At 36.2% G+C, this 20,338-nt stretch overlaps 1 protein-coding gene across 1 annotated transcript; it reads left to right on the top strand.

Moving 5' to 3' along the window:
• Positions 1–8,101: 8,101 nt before the first annotated feature.
• On the top strand, positions 8,102–9,669 carry LOC145790548 (uncharacterized). The gene is made up of 2 exons (XM_082868616.1): positions 8,102–8,529; positions 8,622–9,669. Exons 1-2 carry the CDS (start codon positions 8,170–8,172, stop codon positions 9,528–9,530), a joined length of 1,269 nt encoding a protein of 422 aa, XP_082724742.1. The 5' UTR covers positions 8,102–8,169; the 3' UTR covers positions 9,531–9,669.
• Positions 9,670–20,338: the final 10,669 nt, after the last annotated feature.

The raw sequence follows: 20,338 nt of genomic DNA, 5'->3' as shown, positions 1-20,338 counted from the left end.
GTGATTAAAAAATTCGAAATTCATATAATTGATAATTGTTAATGTCATATTATGAAATTCATGTATTTGAGAATTGTTGATTTGAAATTATGAAATGTGTATATTTTGAAATTTGAAATTTGAAATCAGAAAATGGAATTTTGAAATGATGCTTGTGAGTTTTTTTTTTTTTTTGCTTGTTAACAGGAATTAAAAGGAAATTAGGGTTTCAAATTATGGTTTTAAAAGTAATTTTGTTTAATTAAGAATAAAAATAGTAAAAATTGTAATTCATATAATTCGTAATTGTTAATGTCATATTACGAAATTCATGTAATTGAGAATTGTTGAATTGGAATTATGAAATGTCTATATTTTGAAATTTGAAATCAGAAATTGGAATTTTGAAATTATGCTTGTGAATCAAAATGTCTACATTTTTTGAATCAAATTATGGTTCAGAAATTGTTAATGTCTAATTTCTACAAAATATAATTATTAAACAAAAAAATATTTAATTTTGAATGTATTTGATTAAAAAAAAATTTAATTTTCTCTCCATGAAAAGATCATGTTCTCTCAAATAAAAGATCATGTTCTCTGAAATATTTAATTTTGACTCTATTTGATTAAAAAGAAATATTTTTATTGGTTTCTCAAAATATTTGATTTTGACTCTATTTTATTAAAAAGAAATATTTTTATTGGTTTATCAAAATATGTAATTTTGACTCTATTTTATTGAAAAGAAATATTTTTATTGGTTTCTCAAAATATTTAAATTTGACTCTATTTGATTTTAAAAAAAAAAAATTTGGTTTAATTTCGTTTGGTTTATTTCACTATATTTGGGGTCAGGCAGCCAAAATATGATTAACAAATTTAATGAGCTGAATTTGTAATACATATAATAGTATTCTAGTACAAATTAAAATTTTCTGAGAAAACTGAAGAAAATTTGAAAAAGTTTTTGAAATGGGTATTGAACGAACTGACTTATCGCCTTTTTCACTTTGTGATTATCCACTACCATTGAAAAGGAAAATCTAAACATTATGTTTTAATAATGTTTATTCATGTTTGTATAATTAGAAGTCATTATTAGAGTAGTTACAATATATGCATGAAAAGAGTAATAAATTATTTTAATTAATAGTCCATAGCAATTTCGTACGTAAGAAGGGAAAAAAAAAAAATTGGCACTTTGATGGGTAAGCATGTGTTTTGTAATACCAAATAATTGTACGGATGGCCCGATAGATTCACATGGATAACTATCCAAAATGTAGTCCATACATTTAACCACCAACTTCAATTTAATTATCTCTAATTTTTGGCCATTATAAATTATCTCTGTAATTATTTTTTTGTTTTTGTATGTGTAAGAAAAAAAAGGAGTAAATAAATTTAATTTTTTTCTTACTTTTCAGAACGATCCAAAATGATCCAAAATCAGGTTTTCTTACTTTTCAGAACGATCCAAAATGATCCAAAATGATCCAACATGGAAACACTTCAAATAATTTTTCAGTTTCTAGTATCCAGGTTTCAACTTTCAGTGGCTCAATAACACCTAGAAAAGTCAGAGGTTTCATCTTGTTAAATTTCTGAGTCAACCCGATAATGTCATTAATTATCGGTTCCACTTGCACTGAAGAAGGCGAAAGAGGTAGTTGTTGTCTCTTTTGTTATCTCATGGACTCGGTTAAAGCTTCTAACATTCTTTCCATTCTGGCATCAAAGGATTCAATCACATCATCACTTCTTGTTCTCTCCATTTGCTATAGGTAAATAGAGCACTAATAAACATAGGCAAATAGCTCGTTTATAGTTTTGACAATGCTCAATTTCATTTCATGTCTAATTGTTTCAGACATGTCGTATAATTTCACATACACTAACACATGCTGATGTAATGCCCCTAATTCTTTCTAGGACATCTTGTAGCTTATATGGACTCATATGTACGGTATAACTCGTGCTCTGATACCACTCTACCACGACCCAAACCCGCTACTATAGGTATGACCGGCCAGTAATCCTAAGATTACCGAAGGCCACTTAAATAGAATTACAAAATTAGGGGTTGGCGGAAGCAAATATCATAATTATTCTGTCCATAGAGGTGTGCAGACATATATGCATGAAAAGAGTAATAAATTATTTTAATTAATAGTCCATAGCAATTTCGTACGTAAGAAGGGGAAAAAAAATTGGCACTTTGATGGGTAAGCATGTGTTTTGTAATACCAAATAATTGGTACGGATGGCCCGATAGATTCACATGGATAACTATCCAAAATGTAGTCTGTACATTTAACCACCAACTTCAATTTAATTATCTCTAATTTTTGGCCATTATAAATTATCTCTATAATTATTTTTTTGTTTTTGTATGTGTAAGAAAAAAAAGGAGTAAATAAATTTAATTTTTTTCTTACTTTTCAGAACGATCCAAAATGATCCAAAATCAGTTTGTTGTTTTAATTTTATAAGAAAGCCTCTATGCCCTTTACAAAATGGACGAGGGTTACTAGTTCACATAGGAAATAACTTTGTGATTAAGGTCCGTAATGGCACAAGTTGGAGCAAATCAAATTAACTTATATTTTCCATAAATCTGAACAATTACATCACCAGGTTAAAAAAATCTCTCTCAATGTTTGCACCCTGTATTTTATATTGTCCAAATCAATCGCGTCACCCTGTACTAAATATCTCTCAACCTATTTTATTTTTCGCCACTAATTCGAAAGAATTAAGACAACAAGTATACTTCTTGTTATGTGTTTTTTAGATTAAGACAATAGAGCAATGACAACAAAGAACATTCACGTTGAAAAGATAACAGTCTTCACATAGGAAGTAAATGAGACACAATCTATAACTCCACGTATAGATGAAATCTCAGCTGTTCTGTTATACGAATAAAAATAAGTGAAAAAAATGAGAAAATAAACAGTAATAATCAAGTTGAGACACAAATATATAGTTGACAAAATACAAATTGAATTAATGTTTCACCTCTACAGTTCCTTCAACCCTGGAAAATATAAATTGATAAAAAAATTAGAGGGTTGCTTTTATTTGTGGCTTCTGCAAATTTTAATGTTTATTTTACAAGTACAATTCGATATATGTATATTGTTGATATTTTAATATTTATTGTTTCATTGAAGCAAGTATATGGCAACTGTTCCAATTATCTTTTACTGGGGGGGAAACATAATTCGGGATCCCGATGAAGGTGTGTCATATGATGCTGAGCCGAAAGGGATATATATGGTGCAACTTGGCACCACACTTGGCAATTTGGAGGAGATGCTTATGTCCAAGGTCGCAAGTTACGGGGAAACAGTCCGATTGATCTTCAAATGTAAATATCCTTATCGCCAGTGACAAGCAACCAGCAAATACAAAATATTACCGATAAATGACGATGAGGCGTTGAACACCGTTTTAAGTATCGGTGGAAATTTCGAACCACCAAATTGTTTGGAAGTGTACATTCAGAAAGAGGTTGTACAGAATCTTCCGAATATAACACAGATGGATTCGCATCCGTTCACTACATTGCTGACACATGGGGTTGACACGACAGCATTTCAGTCTCCTATGTATGAATCAAATGAATGTTATGCAGCTGGCTACACACAACAGACATTTCATGGCCATGGTGGAGAATCAAGTTCACATGGTGGATACGAGACTGAATTTCACAATAACACCCAAGATGTGCCCACCTATAGCCATCATACGACTCCAGTTGAAGTTGCTGGTAATATGGCTGAAACGGTTAATTTTGTGCAGTTTGCTGACAGTGACATGTACGGTCCTGATGTCGCCCTAGACAATGATGAGAATGAAATGTGTGATGAAGAAAATTTATTGGGCGGATCAGATGATGATGATGATGAAGAAGATGATGTCGACGCTCCCGTTGATATTCAGAATGCCCCCATTCCACCTAGACCTGAAATCCCTTTCTTTGAAAACATTCACATGGGTGGTGATTTTGACATTAGTAACCGCGATGTCGTTCCCCGTAACCGAATCTGGAATGCTGAAAATCCAGAGTTGGACAAAGGGATGGTTTTCGTTGATAAGAAGCAACTCGTACATGCTGTGAAATTGTACCATGCAACAAATAATCGAGAGTATAAAGTCGTAACCTCCAAGCGAGACGTTTGGGTGTGTGCTTGCAAGCACGACTGTAGATGGTGGTTGCGTGCATCTCTTAGTAAGAGACATGGGCTTTTTGAAATAAAGCAGTATAGGGGTCCTCACCATTGTTTATATCCACAAACGAACAGGGACCACACAAATATTAGCTCCAGTTACATTGCTTCTCATCTTTTGGGACAAGTTGCGGTGAGTATACAAAATAAATGTTTACATTTATATACACATTGTTTATTTAAAGTGTTCACACCAAAATTGTGTCTTTAAAGTGTTCACACCAAAATAATCTGACTCATAGGTATTGTTGTATGCAGAACGAACCTGATATGCCCATTAAGAATGTCATCGAAGACATAAAAAAGTCCATGAACTATACTATACAGTACAAGAAGGCGTGGCATGCAAGGGCAAAGGCAATTAGAATGGTATTCGGAGATTGGGATGAATCATATATGATGTTGCCTAAATTCATGTATGCATTACAAACATCTAATCCTGGCACCATCGTGCAATGGAAGCATAGATATACCGGAAATACAACCATTATGCCCGTCTTCCACTTTGTTTTTTGGTCTTTCAAACCCGTCATTGATGGATTCAAACATTGTAGGCCTGTTATAACCATAGATGGTACATTCTTATACGGGAAATACACTGGTGTGTTGCTTGTAGCAACGATTGTCACCGCCAATGGCAAAGTACTACCGCTTGCATTTGCTGTTGTCGACAAGGAGAGTTTGGAGTCTTGGTCGTTCTTCATTTCAAATATCAAGGAACATATTGTCATGGACCGACAGGGAGTGACTTTGATATCCGATCGAGCTGAGAGTATTTTAGCTGCTGTGAGGCGGCATTGGTTGAATCCCTCGCTCCAATTTGTTGGATATCATCGGCACTCCCTTCGACATGTTTGTAGTAACTTTAACACTACGTTCAGAAATAAGGAGCTGAAACAACTTCTATGGAAAGCAGGAAGTGCTCATCAACGACGAAAGTGTAATGGTTACTTACAACAAATACAGGCTATTGACCAAGAAGCCATCACTTGGGTTTACAAGATGAATCCTGAGGAGTGGGCCCTTTCGTATGACGGTGGACATCGCTGGGGGGTATTGACTAGCAATGATGCAGAGTGCTTCAATAGCGTCTTGAAAGGTGCAAGGAACTTACCTATCTCAGCTATGGTTGAATTTACATTTTGGCGGCTTGTAAAATATTTTGACGAGATGGGAGCCCAAGCTGAACTAGATGTACGAAATGAGTTCCAATACCCTAGACAGATGCAAAAAACTATTGAGGATGGCATCGCAAGGGCAAATACTTTCAAGTTGATATCATATGACAGGTTAATTTGTAATATAAATTAAATTATTGTTATTATGTTGTCAATTTAACTACACCTAAAAACATGAACTTCATTAGTTTCTATTACAATTTTTTTATAGGCCACGCCGCGTGTTTGAGGTGCAAACATCTTTTCGCCATGGACGAGGTCGCAATACACAAATTGTGCGGATGAATCAACCCACGTGCAGTTGTGGGAAATATGAGATACGACACTATTCATGTTCTCATATGCTCGCTGTAATGTCTGAATGCGGTGACAATCCATTCGAGTACGTTGATCTAGTATATAGGCTTCCTGTATACATGAGGGTTTGGGAAACTAAATTCAATCCAATACCGCATCAAGATTATTGGGCTGATCCACAGTGGACTTTAATGCCTAATGTACTGCGTCTGCGACAAGTGAAACGGGGTCGTGCATCTATGTCTCGTATTCCGAATGAGATGGACATATCAGATAGGCGTTTGACCGCTCGTTGCAGTGAGTGCCAGCAGACAGGTCATGACAGGCGAACATGTCCGGCACGACTTGGTCGATGAAGACTATGTAATACTTACATATTGTAATAGATCTTTTTGTAATTCTTTATTTGTAATAGATCATTTTCTTTTCTTTTGTAATTCATTATTTGTAAACGGGGTCATACATTTAATAGAACATTTTTTATTTGTAATAGATCATTTCTGTTGTTTAATTCTTTATATATTGTAATTTTTTTATTTGCTTGACAAAATTTACAACTATCATAGTTTTTATTCTCTACTTCATTGAAAATGTTTATTACAGAATTTTATTTAAAATCACATAGTTCTTCTTTCATTTTAAGATTTTAATATTTCGACTGATTCAAGCATTTTGTACATTTAGAATTTATGAATTACATGTACGTAATTTACAAATTTTTTACTTTATTGCAAAACAAAAATTACAAAATCAATAATGAAGTTGTCGAATATGCCATAAATGTAACGAATTTTGTCAAATATGTCAAAATCAATAATGAGGTTATGTCAAATATGCCAAAATCAATAATGAAGTTTTGAAAAAAAAATGATCATTCCATTTTGTTTGTAAATATTGACATACAAAAACTATCCACATGTTATTGGTCATTATTAAGCTTATGTAACTGAGATCGTAAAATGACTTTGTAAAAGATTTTTATATTAGTCCGAAGCATAGATAACGATAGATTATGTTGAATTGCTTATCATATTTAATGGCACATAATATGCAAAATTTTGATTTTAGTTAATTGCTTCCATGTTAATGGCACACAAATTTATACTTTTAAAATAATCGACCACATTTATTTTCCAAGTCGTCATGTACATAATAATTTGAGCTTAATTGATATAGTTAAATTACATGCTCACCAATACAGTTTTTCAAAATGTATTTGTTTTTCAACTGTACAGGCTTCATGGCACATCTACCTGATGAGGTCCCCCTTTTGAGTCATCCACATCGGGCTGACAGTATATGGGAGGACCCGGTATGCAATAACGTTTGTTGGACTTTACGCGTACAATGAAAATACACTGCATTTTGTTTTTGATTTCCTTGCTAATGCTATAATTTAAAATACTCATTCTGTTATGCAGGACCAGTCACGCACCGTGGTGGCATGCCGACGGGGAGATTCCGGCCTCTGGGATCGTCCATTGGACCATAGAGTCTTGCAGTGTCTACTACGCGCGGGATTCTATGGTGTATATCGTATAGGCCATATCAAACTGGACCACCCACTCATTACTGCTCTCGTGGAGAGATGGCGCACAGAGACTCATACATTTCATTTCCCGACCGGTGAGGCCACCGTCACATTGCAGGACGTATCTGTCCTATACGGTCTACGGATTGATGGGCGAGCAGTTACTGGACTTGACCCATCATTGACGACGGAGCAGTGGATAGCGCTATGTGCTGAGCTATTGGGAGTAGCACCTACACTTGCAGACTTACAGGCAGGTAGAGCGAGGGTGAGGTACAGCAGCATGCGCGAGCATATATTCTGTGGCTTATTGGGGGGGTACTTCTCCCTGATAAGTCACAGAACCTGCTCAAGCTGATGTATTTGCCACTGTTGAGAGACATTGACGTCATCGGCCAGTACAGCTGGGGCGCCACGGCTTTGGCATGCTTGTATAGGATGTTATGTTGAGCCACTCAGGTGGGTGTGACTCAGATCGGAGGACCCCTTGTCTTGCTACAGGTTAGTAAGAATTTTATTACATGTCAATTCATATTGTATGGCATATATCAGTATTGTAATTGCGTTCAAACTATTGCAGATTTGGGCGTGGGAGAGATTGATTCGCATTGCCCCGTCTAGGCGGCAACTAGTTGCTCCTGGTGAGGTTCCCATCGGGCAGGGAGACATGCAGATGCCGGCCGGACCTCGAGGTAGCCGGTGGAGGGTTGACATGAGCCACGAGGTCGTATCGACCCACGTAGTGGTCGTGTATAGAGACCAGCTTGACCAGATGATAGACAGCGAGGTATCAAATTTAAATACCTAAATTTTAATTGTCATATGGACTGTATATGTTTATGAGCGATTTTTAATAGACTTGTTGTTATTGTAGTTTATCTGGCAGCCTTATGCTGATGTCCTCCAGACGCTCCCAGACTACTGCCGCCTAGGTGAGGATATATGGATGGCGAGAGTACCACTCATTTGTTTTGACGTGGTTGAGTGGCATCTCCCTGATCGTGTCCTCCGACAGTTTGGTCGGGTCCAGGCCGTGCCGGATCGATGTGACACCGAGTGGCGGTTGCATGCGACGGATAGACGTGGCCGAGCCAGCACTGACTGGAGTCAGCATCATATGCGATACATACAGTTGTGGGATGCCCGTCACGACACTATTGTACAGGCTGACTGGAGCGATGGGGTCCTCCCCTCTCCCGACCCTTACATGTTGTGGTATCGGCGACATACACACCTACTTGTCGGTAATCCGAGCCACCTGTCCGAGGCCGGATATCAGGGAGTTGGGCCTTCTCTCGAGTCATTGGTGAGTAGCGTACTATATCTCCGATAATTGTTAATATCATAATTGATTATTTTCAGTCAACTATAGCCTAATATATCTGATTTTTTTTCCAGGTGGTTCGAGCTGGGAGGTCATATCACTTGGCTGAGGACGCCATTTTCAGACGTGATGGACAGCTTGGTCTGCAGGCCCTTGTAGAGATCAGAGAGTTATTGTACGAGGGGATCCAGCATGCCCATCGGGTAGATCGTCTGCATTTTGGGGACTACGGTGTACACAGTGCAGCAGCTGCTCCAGACACATCAGTCCCGTCCACGTCAGTGCCTCCCAGTTCAGCGCCAGCCACAGCAGGTCCTTCGACTTCAGTCACCCCACCACATGATACCCCATACATTTCTCCATATTCCCCACACGTACATCTTACCCAGCATGCTGACCCTGACCCTGATTGGTCACCGCCCCGCTTCATGCATGATGTTATTACCCCACCCACCCACTTACAGCCTACTTTTCTGGGGAGTACTTCGACCGCGCCCCGGTTCATGCATGATGTTGCTACCCCACCCACCCAGTTACCACCTGCTTTTATGGGGACTACTTCGACCGCGCCCAGGAGTACACATGATGCAGTTCTCACTGACATCTCCCACATTGATGATGAGGCCCATATTGAGCCCCCCCTAGAGCGCGAGGGAGAGGTTATGGTCGTGGGGGACGTCGCGGCCGAGGTCGGGGTGTGGGCAGAGGCAGAGGTCGGGGTCCAGCTGCAGATCGTGATACAGTTGCACCAGACGAGGGAGTTGGAGTTTCACAGCTCACAGCAGTATCTGATCTATAGGCACAGGCAGCATCAGGGGCATCAGATGCAGGAGAGGGGGGGTCACACTCACACTCACAGGCTCCACAGGCAGTCAGTGGAGGGCCGCATGCAGGGGAGAGAGTGCCAGATATTCAGAGAGTCTACCGTAGGAGACCGAGGAGGGAGATCCACGGTCGGGGTTGTGGGACTAGGGGCAGGTTAGGGCATTAGCGGTTGCGATATGGACTATATAGGTTTTTTTTTTCTTTTTTTTGTTTGTATGTGTCAAACTTGTACAGCTGATGTAAGTGTCATACTTATTTATTCGCAATTATAATTTCACAATTTTTTATTCTTATTTATATTGATGAATCACACAAATCTGTTTCACATCTCTACCCCTCTCTCATTATCCGTAATTTAGGAGAACATAAATTACAAACGCGTTTGGTTTGAACAAAACGTGTAAAGAAGCTATAAAAAATATGTTTGTTCAAGGCTAAAAATAATTGAAATATCTCGCTTCATTGATAAGTCATGGATAAGCATTACAAATTGCATGCATTACAAAAATGCCCTGGGCGTTCATCCAAACAATTTCATTCATTATCATCATCATCTGACATATCAATATCAGATTCATACATAACATCCATGCTCCAGGCGTAGTACTGGTGTGCATCATCCATTAACCCATCTTCGGCACGCTCATTTGCGGTCTTCATTAGTCCGGACCTCTGCAAACGTTGGGTCATGCGATTAACCTCATCGCGGATACGATGCAATGCCCTTTGCAACAACTGTGGAGTGTCAGTTGGCATACGCATGGCTAACCGGCGAGGAAATTTAAGATTAACTTCACGGCATAGCTCAACGAGAACGTTTGCTCGAGTTTTGCAAAATTCCCACTCAGCTCTCATGGTATTGATGGTGGCACGTGAGTAACGCAAATTTGGATTTAATGGGTATTGAAATTCATCTCCATCTGCAACCCAATAGCGACCCATTGCTGAATATAGATCAACCACCGTATATGTCATGATGATATCACTAGAAATAGCTGTAAAACTTTTGTTGTGGTATGCTACGATATTTATACCATATATACACATGGTAGCTGTATGTATGCAATTTCCTGTTCGATCACATGCATGCCACTGACCTTATCCAGTGCATACGGCTGTCAGGACTCGACTTTGTGCAGTCATGAACGAATCAACGGCCTGTAGCATCGGCTATTGTGCCGCAGATGCAGTGATGCCTGTGACTTTGTGCATAATTCCAATGGGCACAGTACGTAGGAGGTATGTGACTTTGTGCAGCGATGCAGGGATGCATCTGACTTTGTGCAGTGATACAGTGATGCGTGTGACTTTGTGCATCACTGCATCACTGCATGTGACTTTGTGCAGTGATACAATGCTGCATGTCACTTTATGCAGTGATGCAGTAATGCATGTGACTTTCTTACTTTGCCATGCTTGTATACGTTGTGACTTTTTTCTTGACATTACGTGATGCATGTGACTTCTGCAGTGCAACTTACATGCTTTGTTTTTTCCGCACATTTCAGAATTCATCTAAGTCACATTATTACGACTGTGAAAAGAAGCAGAAAATACTATTATGTTGGTAAAAAAATATGATGGACGGTTGTGTAATGACAATAAAAATCGGATGACTGTGAAGTTCATTAACTGAAAATAAGATAAAATATAGGCACCAAAGTTCCAATCGTGTTACCTACCAGGTGACCATTTTATTATGTTGGTGAGAAAAACAATGATAGTTTATGAACAATATTACTTTAATATAAAAAAAATTTCATTTTTCGATTTCATTTATAATTTCTCGAAAACACCTATACATACTGAAATCGTCAATTCCAAGTGACTACTTATTGTATTACAAAAGTAAGCATGACAAAATAGTTTCATGTCGCGATGTGACAACTCACTGCATTTTGTTTTATTTGACAACGCACTGCTCGAATATGAAGGGATTGCATTGTGATTCTATGGTCTACAATTATGATTTTCTCTTACAACCACGTCCGTGACTACATCATAGGTACACAAAGTCACGGGTAATCAAAATTACATGAAATGAATAACATCAAATAATATCACGTGTATCACTTATTCCATAGTGCCCTAGCACCACTATGATGTCTATAAATACCCCAGTATGATGTTTGTTGAAGTCATAACAATAGTAATATATATACAATTACTATTATTATTATTTTTTTTAATTTTATTAACAATGTCTTCAAGAGGTGCAGGAAGTTCACGCCAGCAAATAAATCTGAAAGTGTGGCTGCTACCTCCATTTATGTATGACTACAAGAGCGAAAAGTACTCGAGTCCGAAGGATTATTATGCTGGTATCCGAGCAGAATGGGCGTTCAGGGTAACGGAGCAAGAAGGATTGTATAATGATCTACGTAACTTTGGGGCACCGATACCTCATCGTCGTTCATTGACCATGGCTAGACGAAATGTGAGTGACTATGAAAAAGCAGTTAGCAGAATTAAGAAGGAGAACAACAGGATGTTGATGCGGAGATGTCGACATTTCATGCTTCAGCTAGCCACTGAAATGGCAGAAGCAAGCAACAGAGATTTGACAATGGTTGAGCGAAATAATGTCTTAAACAATGAGAAATATCTCTCTGACTACTACATGTCAGATGAGGAATAAGAAATCAAACACCGTTATCTTTCATATGTTCGTTACTGAAGTGTAAGACAATGTTGTTGTTGGTCTAACGTACGGATGTATTTCAAGTATTTTTGTTATGAACCTGAAGTTTATGAAATAACTACATTTATAAGTACACATTTATGAGTTCATGACTTTCTTTATTGAATTGCAATTTGTTAATGAATGTTCTGGATTAATGAATGGATTAATGTATGTTCAATTATGTGAATACTTAAAACACATAACATAGATCAAGCAACTCGGAGAAAAGGTTCCCTTAACTGGGGCTGCTGAAATAGGGATGAAATTACAACGAATTTCAATCTCCATCGGGAAAGAAGAAAGAGTCACCTTCCAATTCTTGAAAGTCCAGTAAAAATGATGACTCCGGTAATGAATAAGGGGTTGACAAAAAACTAAACTCGGTGAATCGAACTACCGCCTTCAACAACACATAAAACATGACAGGTAGGTCGGTGAATAGCTTCCCAAATGACAAGAACAATTCAAATAGTCATACTTTTCAATGGAATACAAATAGCGGGTCGTAAGCTTCATAAGCTTCATTTTTTCACACATTGAGTAGTCAAATCGTGGAGAGACTTGTCAGTATATGCAGATAGATTGTGAAGTCATGTGACTTGGTGCAGAGGCTTTGGTTTTCTCGATTTTTTGCTCGATTTTTTTTATTACAGTGACAACTCATCTGTTATTGATATATGTGGGATTCTCAACTTAGAAAGTCACATGGCAACAGTGAATTCACTGATTTACCTTACAGTCAGCATGCCTTTATTTTGTCCTTATATGCAGATGGATTGTCAAGTCATGTGACTTGGTGCACATGCTTTGGTTTTCTCGATTTTTTGCTCGATTTTTTGTATTACAATGACGACTCATCTGTTATTGATATATGTGGGATTCTCAACTCAGAAAGTCACATGGCAACAGTGAATTCACTGATTTACCTTACAAACAGCATGCCTTTATTTTGTCCTTATATGCAGATGGATGGTCAAGTCATGTGAATTGGTGCACAGGCTTTGGTTTCCTCGATTTTTTTTATTACAGTGACAACTCATCTGTTATTGATATATGTGGGATTCTCAACTTAGAAAGTCACATGGCAACAGTGAATTCACTGATTTACCTTACAGTCAGCATGCCTTTATTTTGTCCTTATATGCAGATGGATTGTCAAGTCATGTGACTTGGTACACATGCTTTGGTTTTCTCGATTTTTTGCTCGATTTTTTGTATTACAATGACGACTCATCTGTTATTGATATATGTGGGATTCTCAACTCAGAAAGTCACATGGCAACAGTGAATTCACTGATTTACCTTACAAACAGCATGCCTTTATTTTGTCCTTATATGCAGATGGATGGTCAAGTCATGTGAATTGGTGCACAGGCTTTGGTTTCCTCGATTTTTTTTATTACAGTGACAACTCATCTGTTATTGATATATGTGGGATTCTCAACTTAGAAAGTCACATGGCAACAGTGAATTCACTGAATTACCTTACAGTCAGCATGCCCTTATTTTGTTCGTATATGCAGATGGATTGTGAAGTCATGTGACTTGGTGCACATGCTTTGGTTTTCTCCATTTTTTGCTCGACTTTTTTGTTACAGTGACAACTCATCTCGTATTGATATATGTGGGATTCTCAATTCAGAAAGTCACATGGCAACAGTGAATCCATTGATTTACCTTACAGTCAGCATGCATTTACCTTACAGTCAGCATGCATATATGTGGAATTCTCATTTATCCGTTCATAATCAACTATATAAACGAGTAAAGGTGAAGACACAACCTTACAACTCATTTCGCCCTACGAAATTATCATTCATTTGTTTTAAAAAATTAGCATGGCTACATGGTTCATAGGAGGGAGTGGGAGTCGCAGAGGTGGTAGGAACTTGCAAAGGGGTGAAAGTTCACGACGAGGAGGGGGAAGGGGAAGTGGCGATGCTGAAGATGAAACACCATTTCCTTTCTTGGATGCCTCTTGTGCTTATCATGATAGGTTTGGGAAGCGACATTTTGTCATGCCCAAGTACTATCGAGATCCATGTGGTTTGGTGGAGGATCCATCAGAAAATCAAACAGGATATGGTTATGCAAAGGCTAGACTTCTTAAGTGGCCCGCACTATTTATAGAGCGAGTGCAAAACGAAAGATTATGTCGGGAAAGACGACTGAAGGTGCCAAAAGCACGTTCTGTTGAGATCCAAAAGAAAGATCCTGATAATGTTGATCGACTATGTCAAACACTACAACGTGAGATTTCTCAAATGGGTCGTAGATTGGCCCGCGATATGCAGCTACTCATACTTAAGAAGGATGCCCAGAAGAACAAAACATAACCAAATGTTGCGGCTATCAAGGCTATCATGGAGGATCCTGAACTTGTCTCTGACGCTGAGCTTTCGGATTGTTCAGACTCTGAGCCACCTGTCGATTTAAGCGCGAATTAGGTGTTAATGTCTACACTTCGGCAATATAACAACTTGCATTAATATGTAATGTCCGTGTTAAAGTAAGTATAACTGTTATGTTATGTTATGTTATGTTTATGTTTAAGTTTATGTTTATGTATTGTGTCTGTCAAATGTTACGGCTATTAATATGCAATATTAGGTCATGAATTAGGTGTTTGTCTACCTAACTGTTATGTTTATGTATTGTGTGTTCAGTTAAGAGTGTCCAGGATGTATGTAATGTGTGTTCAGTTCATGGTGTCTATAATGTATTTTTGTGGGAGAATTATGTCTGTACTACCTATGTAACTGAAAACTATTACATTTGCAACTTCAGTTATGTTGTTTTCATGCCCGTATGAGTATTTTGTAAAGTACTGACTTCGTATATTATGTATTAAGTATTATTACAAAAATGTTGAGAAAATTTATTTTAGGAGCTCTCGCTGTGGCCTTTGTCTTCTTCGCCTACTCCGCGGTGGTCTTCGCGTCTCACCCTTCGTCGTTGCTCGTCGAGTTGCACAGTGTGTGGGTGTGCCTCGAACTGTACAGCATGCATATCACATTCTAACCCATAACAAAGACGATACAAAAAAATAAATTTTATAAATGATTTACTAAACTGGTTTACTAAACTGATTTTCTGAATTACATTCTCACCTTCTAACCCAAAACAAAAGAATAAATATATATGTATGTTTAAATGAAAACGGCTTTCGTAAAGCCAAAATAATTTTCTAAATAACACCTTCCAACCCAAAACAAAGACAAAAGAAAAAAAAAATTACATGAAAACGACTTTAGTAAAGCGAAAAAAAAATTATTAATTACATTATCACCTTCAAACCCAAAACAATAAGCAAAACAATAAGCAAAAAAAAAATTTACATGAAAACAACTTTAGTGAAGACAAAAAAAAAATTTTAATTACATTTTCTAAATCAAAACAAAGACAAAAGAAAAAATGAAAAATGTAACATGACAACGGCTTCAGTAAAGCCAAATAAATGAACATGATTGGCTTAATAATATCTACATGAATATGATTTTGAAATTATATATATGAAAAATAGTATGTAAAATTAATATATGAAAAGAGGTTTTTTTTTCATATTATGTAAAATTTATGAATTACACATTCTAAACAAAAACAAAAGAAAAAAAAAACATATTTTAACATGATAATGGCTTTAGTAAAGCCAAGTACTAAAATATATAGTGTAAATATATTTTTTTAAATATGTTTTATGTTTTTTTCTTTTGTTTTATCTTGAAAATAGCATTTTATTCCAACAAAGTTTATGTTAAAAACGCTGGGCGAAAAAAAAAAAATTCTGTTAAAATCGCTATTTGTAATAGCGTTTATTATGTTAAAATCGCTATTAGAAATAGCGTTTTTTCTGCAAACAATTTTTGTTAAAATCGCTATTAGAAATAGCGTTTTTTCGCAAAAACAATTTGTGTAAAAAGCGCTGTTGTTAACAGCGCTTTCCTTGGGAAAAAAGTTAAGCCTAGAAGCGCTATTAGTAACAGCGACTTCTTAATCAAAGTCGCTATTTGTAATAGCGATTTTCCTGTTCATCTACTTTTGCGCTCCTAACAGTAAAAGCGCGAATAGTAATGGCGCTTTAGCTTAGTTTTGGAATTCCGTCAGGAGTTGGCCTAGTTTTGGAAATACAATGTAAAAAAGGCTTATATTGGGAAAAGTCCCCAGCCTTAAGTCCTTTTCTGGTAGTCATGGATGAATTAACTGGATACATTTAGGATGAATATATGGAATTAACACTAAATTAGAAATTTGGAGAGATACTTGAGTCAAAAGAGTTTAAATAAGGACTAAATTTGAAAATATTGAGTGTAACTAATAATAATAGAAGTAGTGGATAAGTGAAGACCAAGAAACAATATACAAATGAATGAATAATTTTGTTATCTAGGTTCGATTATTTAAAAAGATGAAAAGTTTGGAGATGATGCAACTCAATAGAATCAAAGTAGGTTTGCTTAAGCAGAGGAATGCTTTCGCATATTATGCGATCAATGGATACCAACAAAACTGTAAATTATGCTTTTTGTCCCAATGAAATGGAGTCGACTACATTTTTTTTTTTTAAATTTCTTTTTTGGCATTCTGCTCTGTCAGACTTAATAATTTCATATCTTTTTTTTCTTCTTTTTACAGCCATAGCCTTTCCATTAACAGTGATCATATCACTCTTCCTTACTGTTACATCTACGGGTGTTTGTTGTATATGAATGTATCATCTCAACCTAGCTATACTCAGTTTTGTTGGTATCCATTAATCGCGTAATATGCAAAAGCATTCCTCTACTTGAGCAAACCTACTTTGATTCTATTGAGTTGCATCATCTCCAACCTTTTCATCTTTTTAAATAATCGAACCTAGATAACAAAATTGTTCATTCATTTGTATATTGGCTCTTGGTCTTCACTTATCCACTACTTCTATTATTATTAGTTATACTCAATATATTCAATTTTAGTCCTTATTTAAACTCTTTTGACTCAAGTATCTCTCCAAATTTCTAATTTAGTGTTAATTCCATATATTCATCCTAAATGTATCTCGTCAATTCATCCATGACTACCAAAAAAGGACTCAAGGCTGACCTTTGGTGTAGTCTTACATTGATTGGATTCACTTCTTTCTCCGACAGGTGATCTCATTCTAGTTATAGTCCAGCCATACATGTATACTTTATTGCATCAATATACTACTTTTCCCCTCCTTTGTTTTTTTTTTTTTAACAACTATCACATTATATCTCTTCTAATCTTTGTACTTTTCTATTAAGAACCTCAGTACGTATATCGCTTGCATTGTTGATCTACCAGGCTTAAATCCAAATTGATTCATTGACACTATTGTTGAAACTCTTAATCGAAGCTCATCACTCTCCCACATAATTTCATTGCATGGCTCATGAACTTAATACATCTATACTTGTTGTAATTTTGGATATTTACTTTATTTTATATGTATGTCCTGAAATATTTTTCTTGATTCATTAGTCATTTTCTTAGTCATTGTAATTTTATCAAATAATTTTGTTAACCAAGACTTCTCATCTAGGCATTTCCTAGCCTCAATTGGGGATACCATGTCATCCTAAAGCCTTACATGGTTTTTTCTTCTTCAATGCGTGTAAATCATAAAGCATTATAAATTAACCCAGCGGATAAAAATAATTCGGATCATACCTTAATGACACAACCTCGTGGGTAAATCACGTGCTTCCAAAATCTGATCAGTCAACAAACCCAGCAGTGGAGTGATACTACAAAATGAGTATCACCCACACATGTCACAGTGCAAAATGGCTTGATCGTTGTTTTCTGGGAGAGAGTCAGAGAGAGAGTATGGGAAAAAAGGTTATGGGTAAAAACCACATAACGTATATCTTTAGATTAACCATATAATCTGATATATAACCAATATCTATCTATCCATCTATCCATATCTATTGATATGATAGATATAGATATCCTGAATGGTTATCCAAATAAGTTTTGAATTCAAATTCAAACTTACATGGATAAGGTTCAAAAGGTTCAGGTTCAAAAAGTTCTAAGGGTCATGCCACATAGGCGCCCAATTTCTAACAATGCGATTTCCACTATTTCATCCTAAAGCCTTATATTCTCTTCTCTGATAAGATTCTAAATGATTTTCATTTAATAGTTTTTCAAATTTAGCTTTTCACATTTCCATAATCTCAACATCCTTCACTAACACTCACAAATCCTCACTTTTTTTATACATTTTACTTAATTGAAATCTCTTGTTTTTCTTTCTCTTAACTTAACAAGTTTGTAAATGTTCTCTTCTCCATCTTTATTGTCTAATTTATTGTAAAGATCGTCATAGGCTTTCAACTTAACATCTCCAACTATCCTTCAACCTCCTTGTTAGGCCATTTATATCTCTTAATTTTTTTATTTTTTTCATTTTTATCGTTTTACCACTTTTTAGAGCATTCATTTAATGTTTTTAATATGGTTTTATCTCAACACTCCACCACTAGAAATTTTTTTTTTTTTTTTATAGATATAGGCCATTTTTCTCTTCAACCCTCTGTGAACTTTTCTTTCAATCTATTTTTAAGGCATTTCATCAATTGTACTCCACATATTATTAGTGTCACTTTGAAATATCAAAATGCTTCTTCGAACATATTGTTAGAAACTTGTTTTGGAAATTTTGGAAAATAGAATTTTTCCTTAACTTTGGTCTATTATTTAGGTGGGACCCGTGTGCCAAAGTTGGTGGGTCTAAGTGGTAACGCGTTCTATGCCGCGTTGTGATTCACGTGGTATATTTGGTTGCTCAAAACCATTATCGGGTGAATAGGAAATTGAAGCCAAAGTGTGCTCCATGGAAATGAAGTTTTTGTGAAAATTCCTTAAGGTTTGTATAATGGTTTATCCTACATTGATTTGGTGGGAAGTTTTGAATGGGTTTATAAGGCTTGAAGTTGGAACTTGGGGTAGGCCCCAAGGGACACCCAAGTTTTGTAAAGAGGGAGATTATGGGCAAAATGGGCTAGACCCATTAGACCCAAAAATCACCACGCGCGCGCGCCGCCGCCCATCCGGGCAAGCTGGGCTAGGCCTGGGCGCGGGTGCGTGGTGTGAGGTTGGGTTGGGCTTGTCCAGCCCAATACTAATCTTTTTGGGCCAAAAACATTTGAATTTTATTTTATTTTTTGGTAAAATAAAATTTCTGTCCAGAATTCAAATTAATTCTGGAAATAATATGTTCTGATTTTTCCTTACATCCAAACAGGTCCATACGATTTTTATCTGTTCAAAATTTGAACCCAACAGATGCGTATCTGTTTATTCAAACTGAACAGGTATCGTACCTGTTCAAATAGGTTTTGCACCTGTTTAATTCAAATCTAACAGCCGTATATTCTTCTATAAATAGACAAGTCTCTCATTTGTTTCTTTCACTGAATTTTCGTCCTTAAATCTGCTACTGCTCTTTGCATTTTGCTGCATCTAAATTTTTATGAGGAAGAGTATAAACACTTAGTGTGTTCGTTGTACGAATAAATTGTAGTGTTGCATTTATTCGTTGATTGATCATTTTATCCTGAGAGATAGACGTCTATATTCTGAAAGCACCATGGAGAGGACGAATATCTCTTAAGGACACAGTGTCAAACACTGGACTTGATCAGAATATTGTTCAAGAATTTAATTAAGTTGTTTATTTATTTTCAGTTCTTTATTTATTTATATCAGATTTTGATTTTGTTTTTGTAACAAAATAAAATCTGTTTTTATTTATTTTAATTTTATTTCTAGTTTGATTTTCGTAATCAAACATTCTCTCTCCTTTCCTATTTTTCTTTTGTATTCTGTTTGTAGTTTAGTACACAAACATAATTTATTTATTTAAATACAGTGAAGATTGTCCAACACATTTAATCTCTAATTTCTCACATTTTAGATTCCACCATATATTTTTTGGGGCTTCTAATATCTTTGCTAGTTTGATATTGCCTCATTTTATATATATATATATATATATACACATCTAATATTGTTAGCTTTGGTTGTGATGTTGAACTCACTAGGAGGTCAATGATTTGAATCTCCCCACTAACAGGAGGGTTTTGTTTCCCTGTGTATTTATTGGGGTTTCTCTCTCCCACTTTGGGAGTTTCTTTGTATTGATTGTGTTGTATTTGATATATTTTATTGTGATTGTAATTCATTGAGCTTCATTGTAATATCATATATGAATAAATAAATAAATAAACACTTTTGTGGTAAAAGTTACAAATGTTTGTTGTAATATCA

The sequence above is a fragment of the Camellia sinensis genome, chromosome 5 (assembly GCF_055761805.1).
Source record: "Camellia sinensis isolate YWXY chromosome 5, ASM5576180v1, whole genome shotgun sequence".
Classification (NCBI taxonomy): Eukaryota; Viridiplantae; Streptophyta; class Magnoliopsida; order Ericales; family Theaceae; genus Camellia; species Camellia sinensis.
This window is presented reverse-complemented; position numbering and strand designations above follow the sequence as displayed.

Excerpts from the sequence above, each read along its gene's own strand:
- LOC145790548 (XM_082868616.1), top strand. The coding sequence starts at position 8,170 with ATGGCGAGAGTACCACTCATTTGTTTTGACGTGGTTGAGTGGCATCTC. Across the intron at positions 8,530-8,621 it reads GGCCTTCTCTCGAGTCATTG|GTGGTTCGAGCTGGGAGGTC; the intron begins GTGAGTAGCGTA and ends TTTTTTTTCCAG.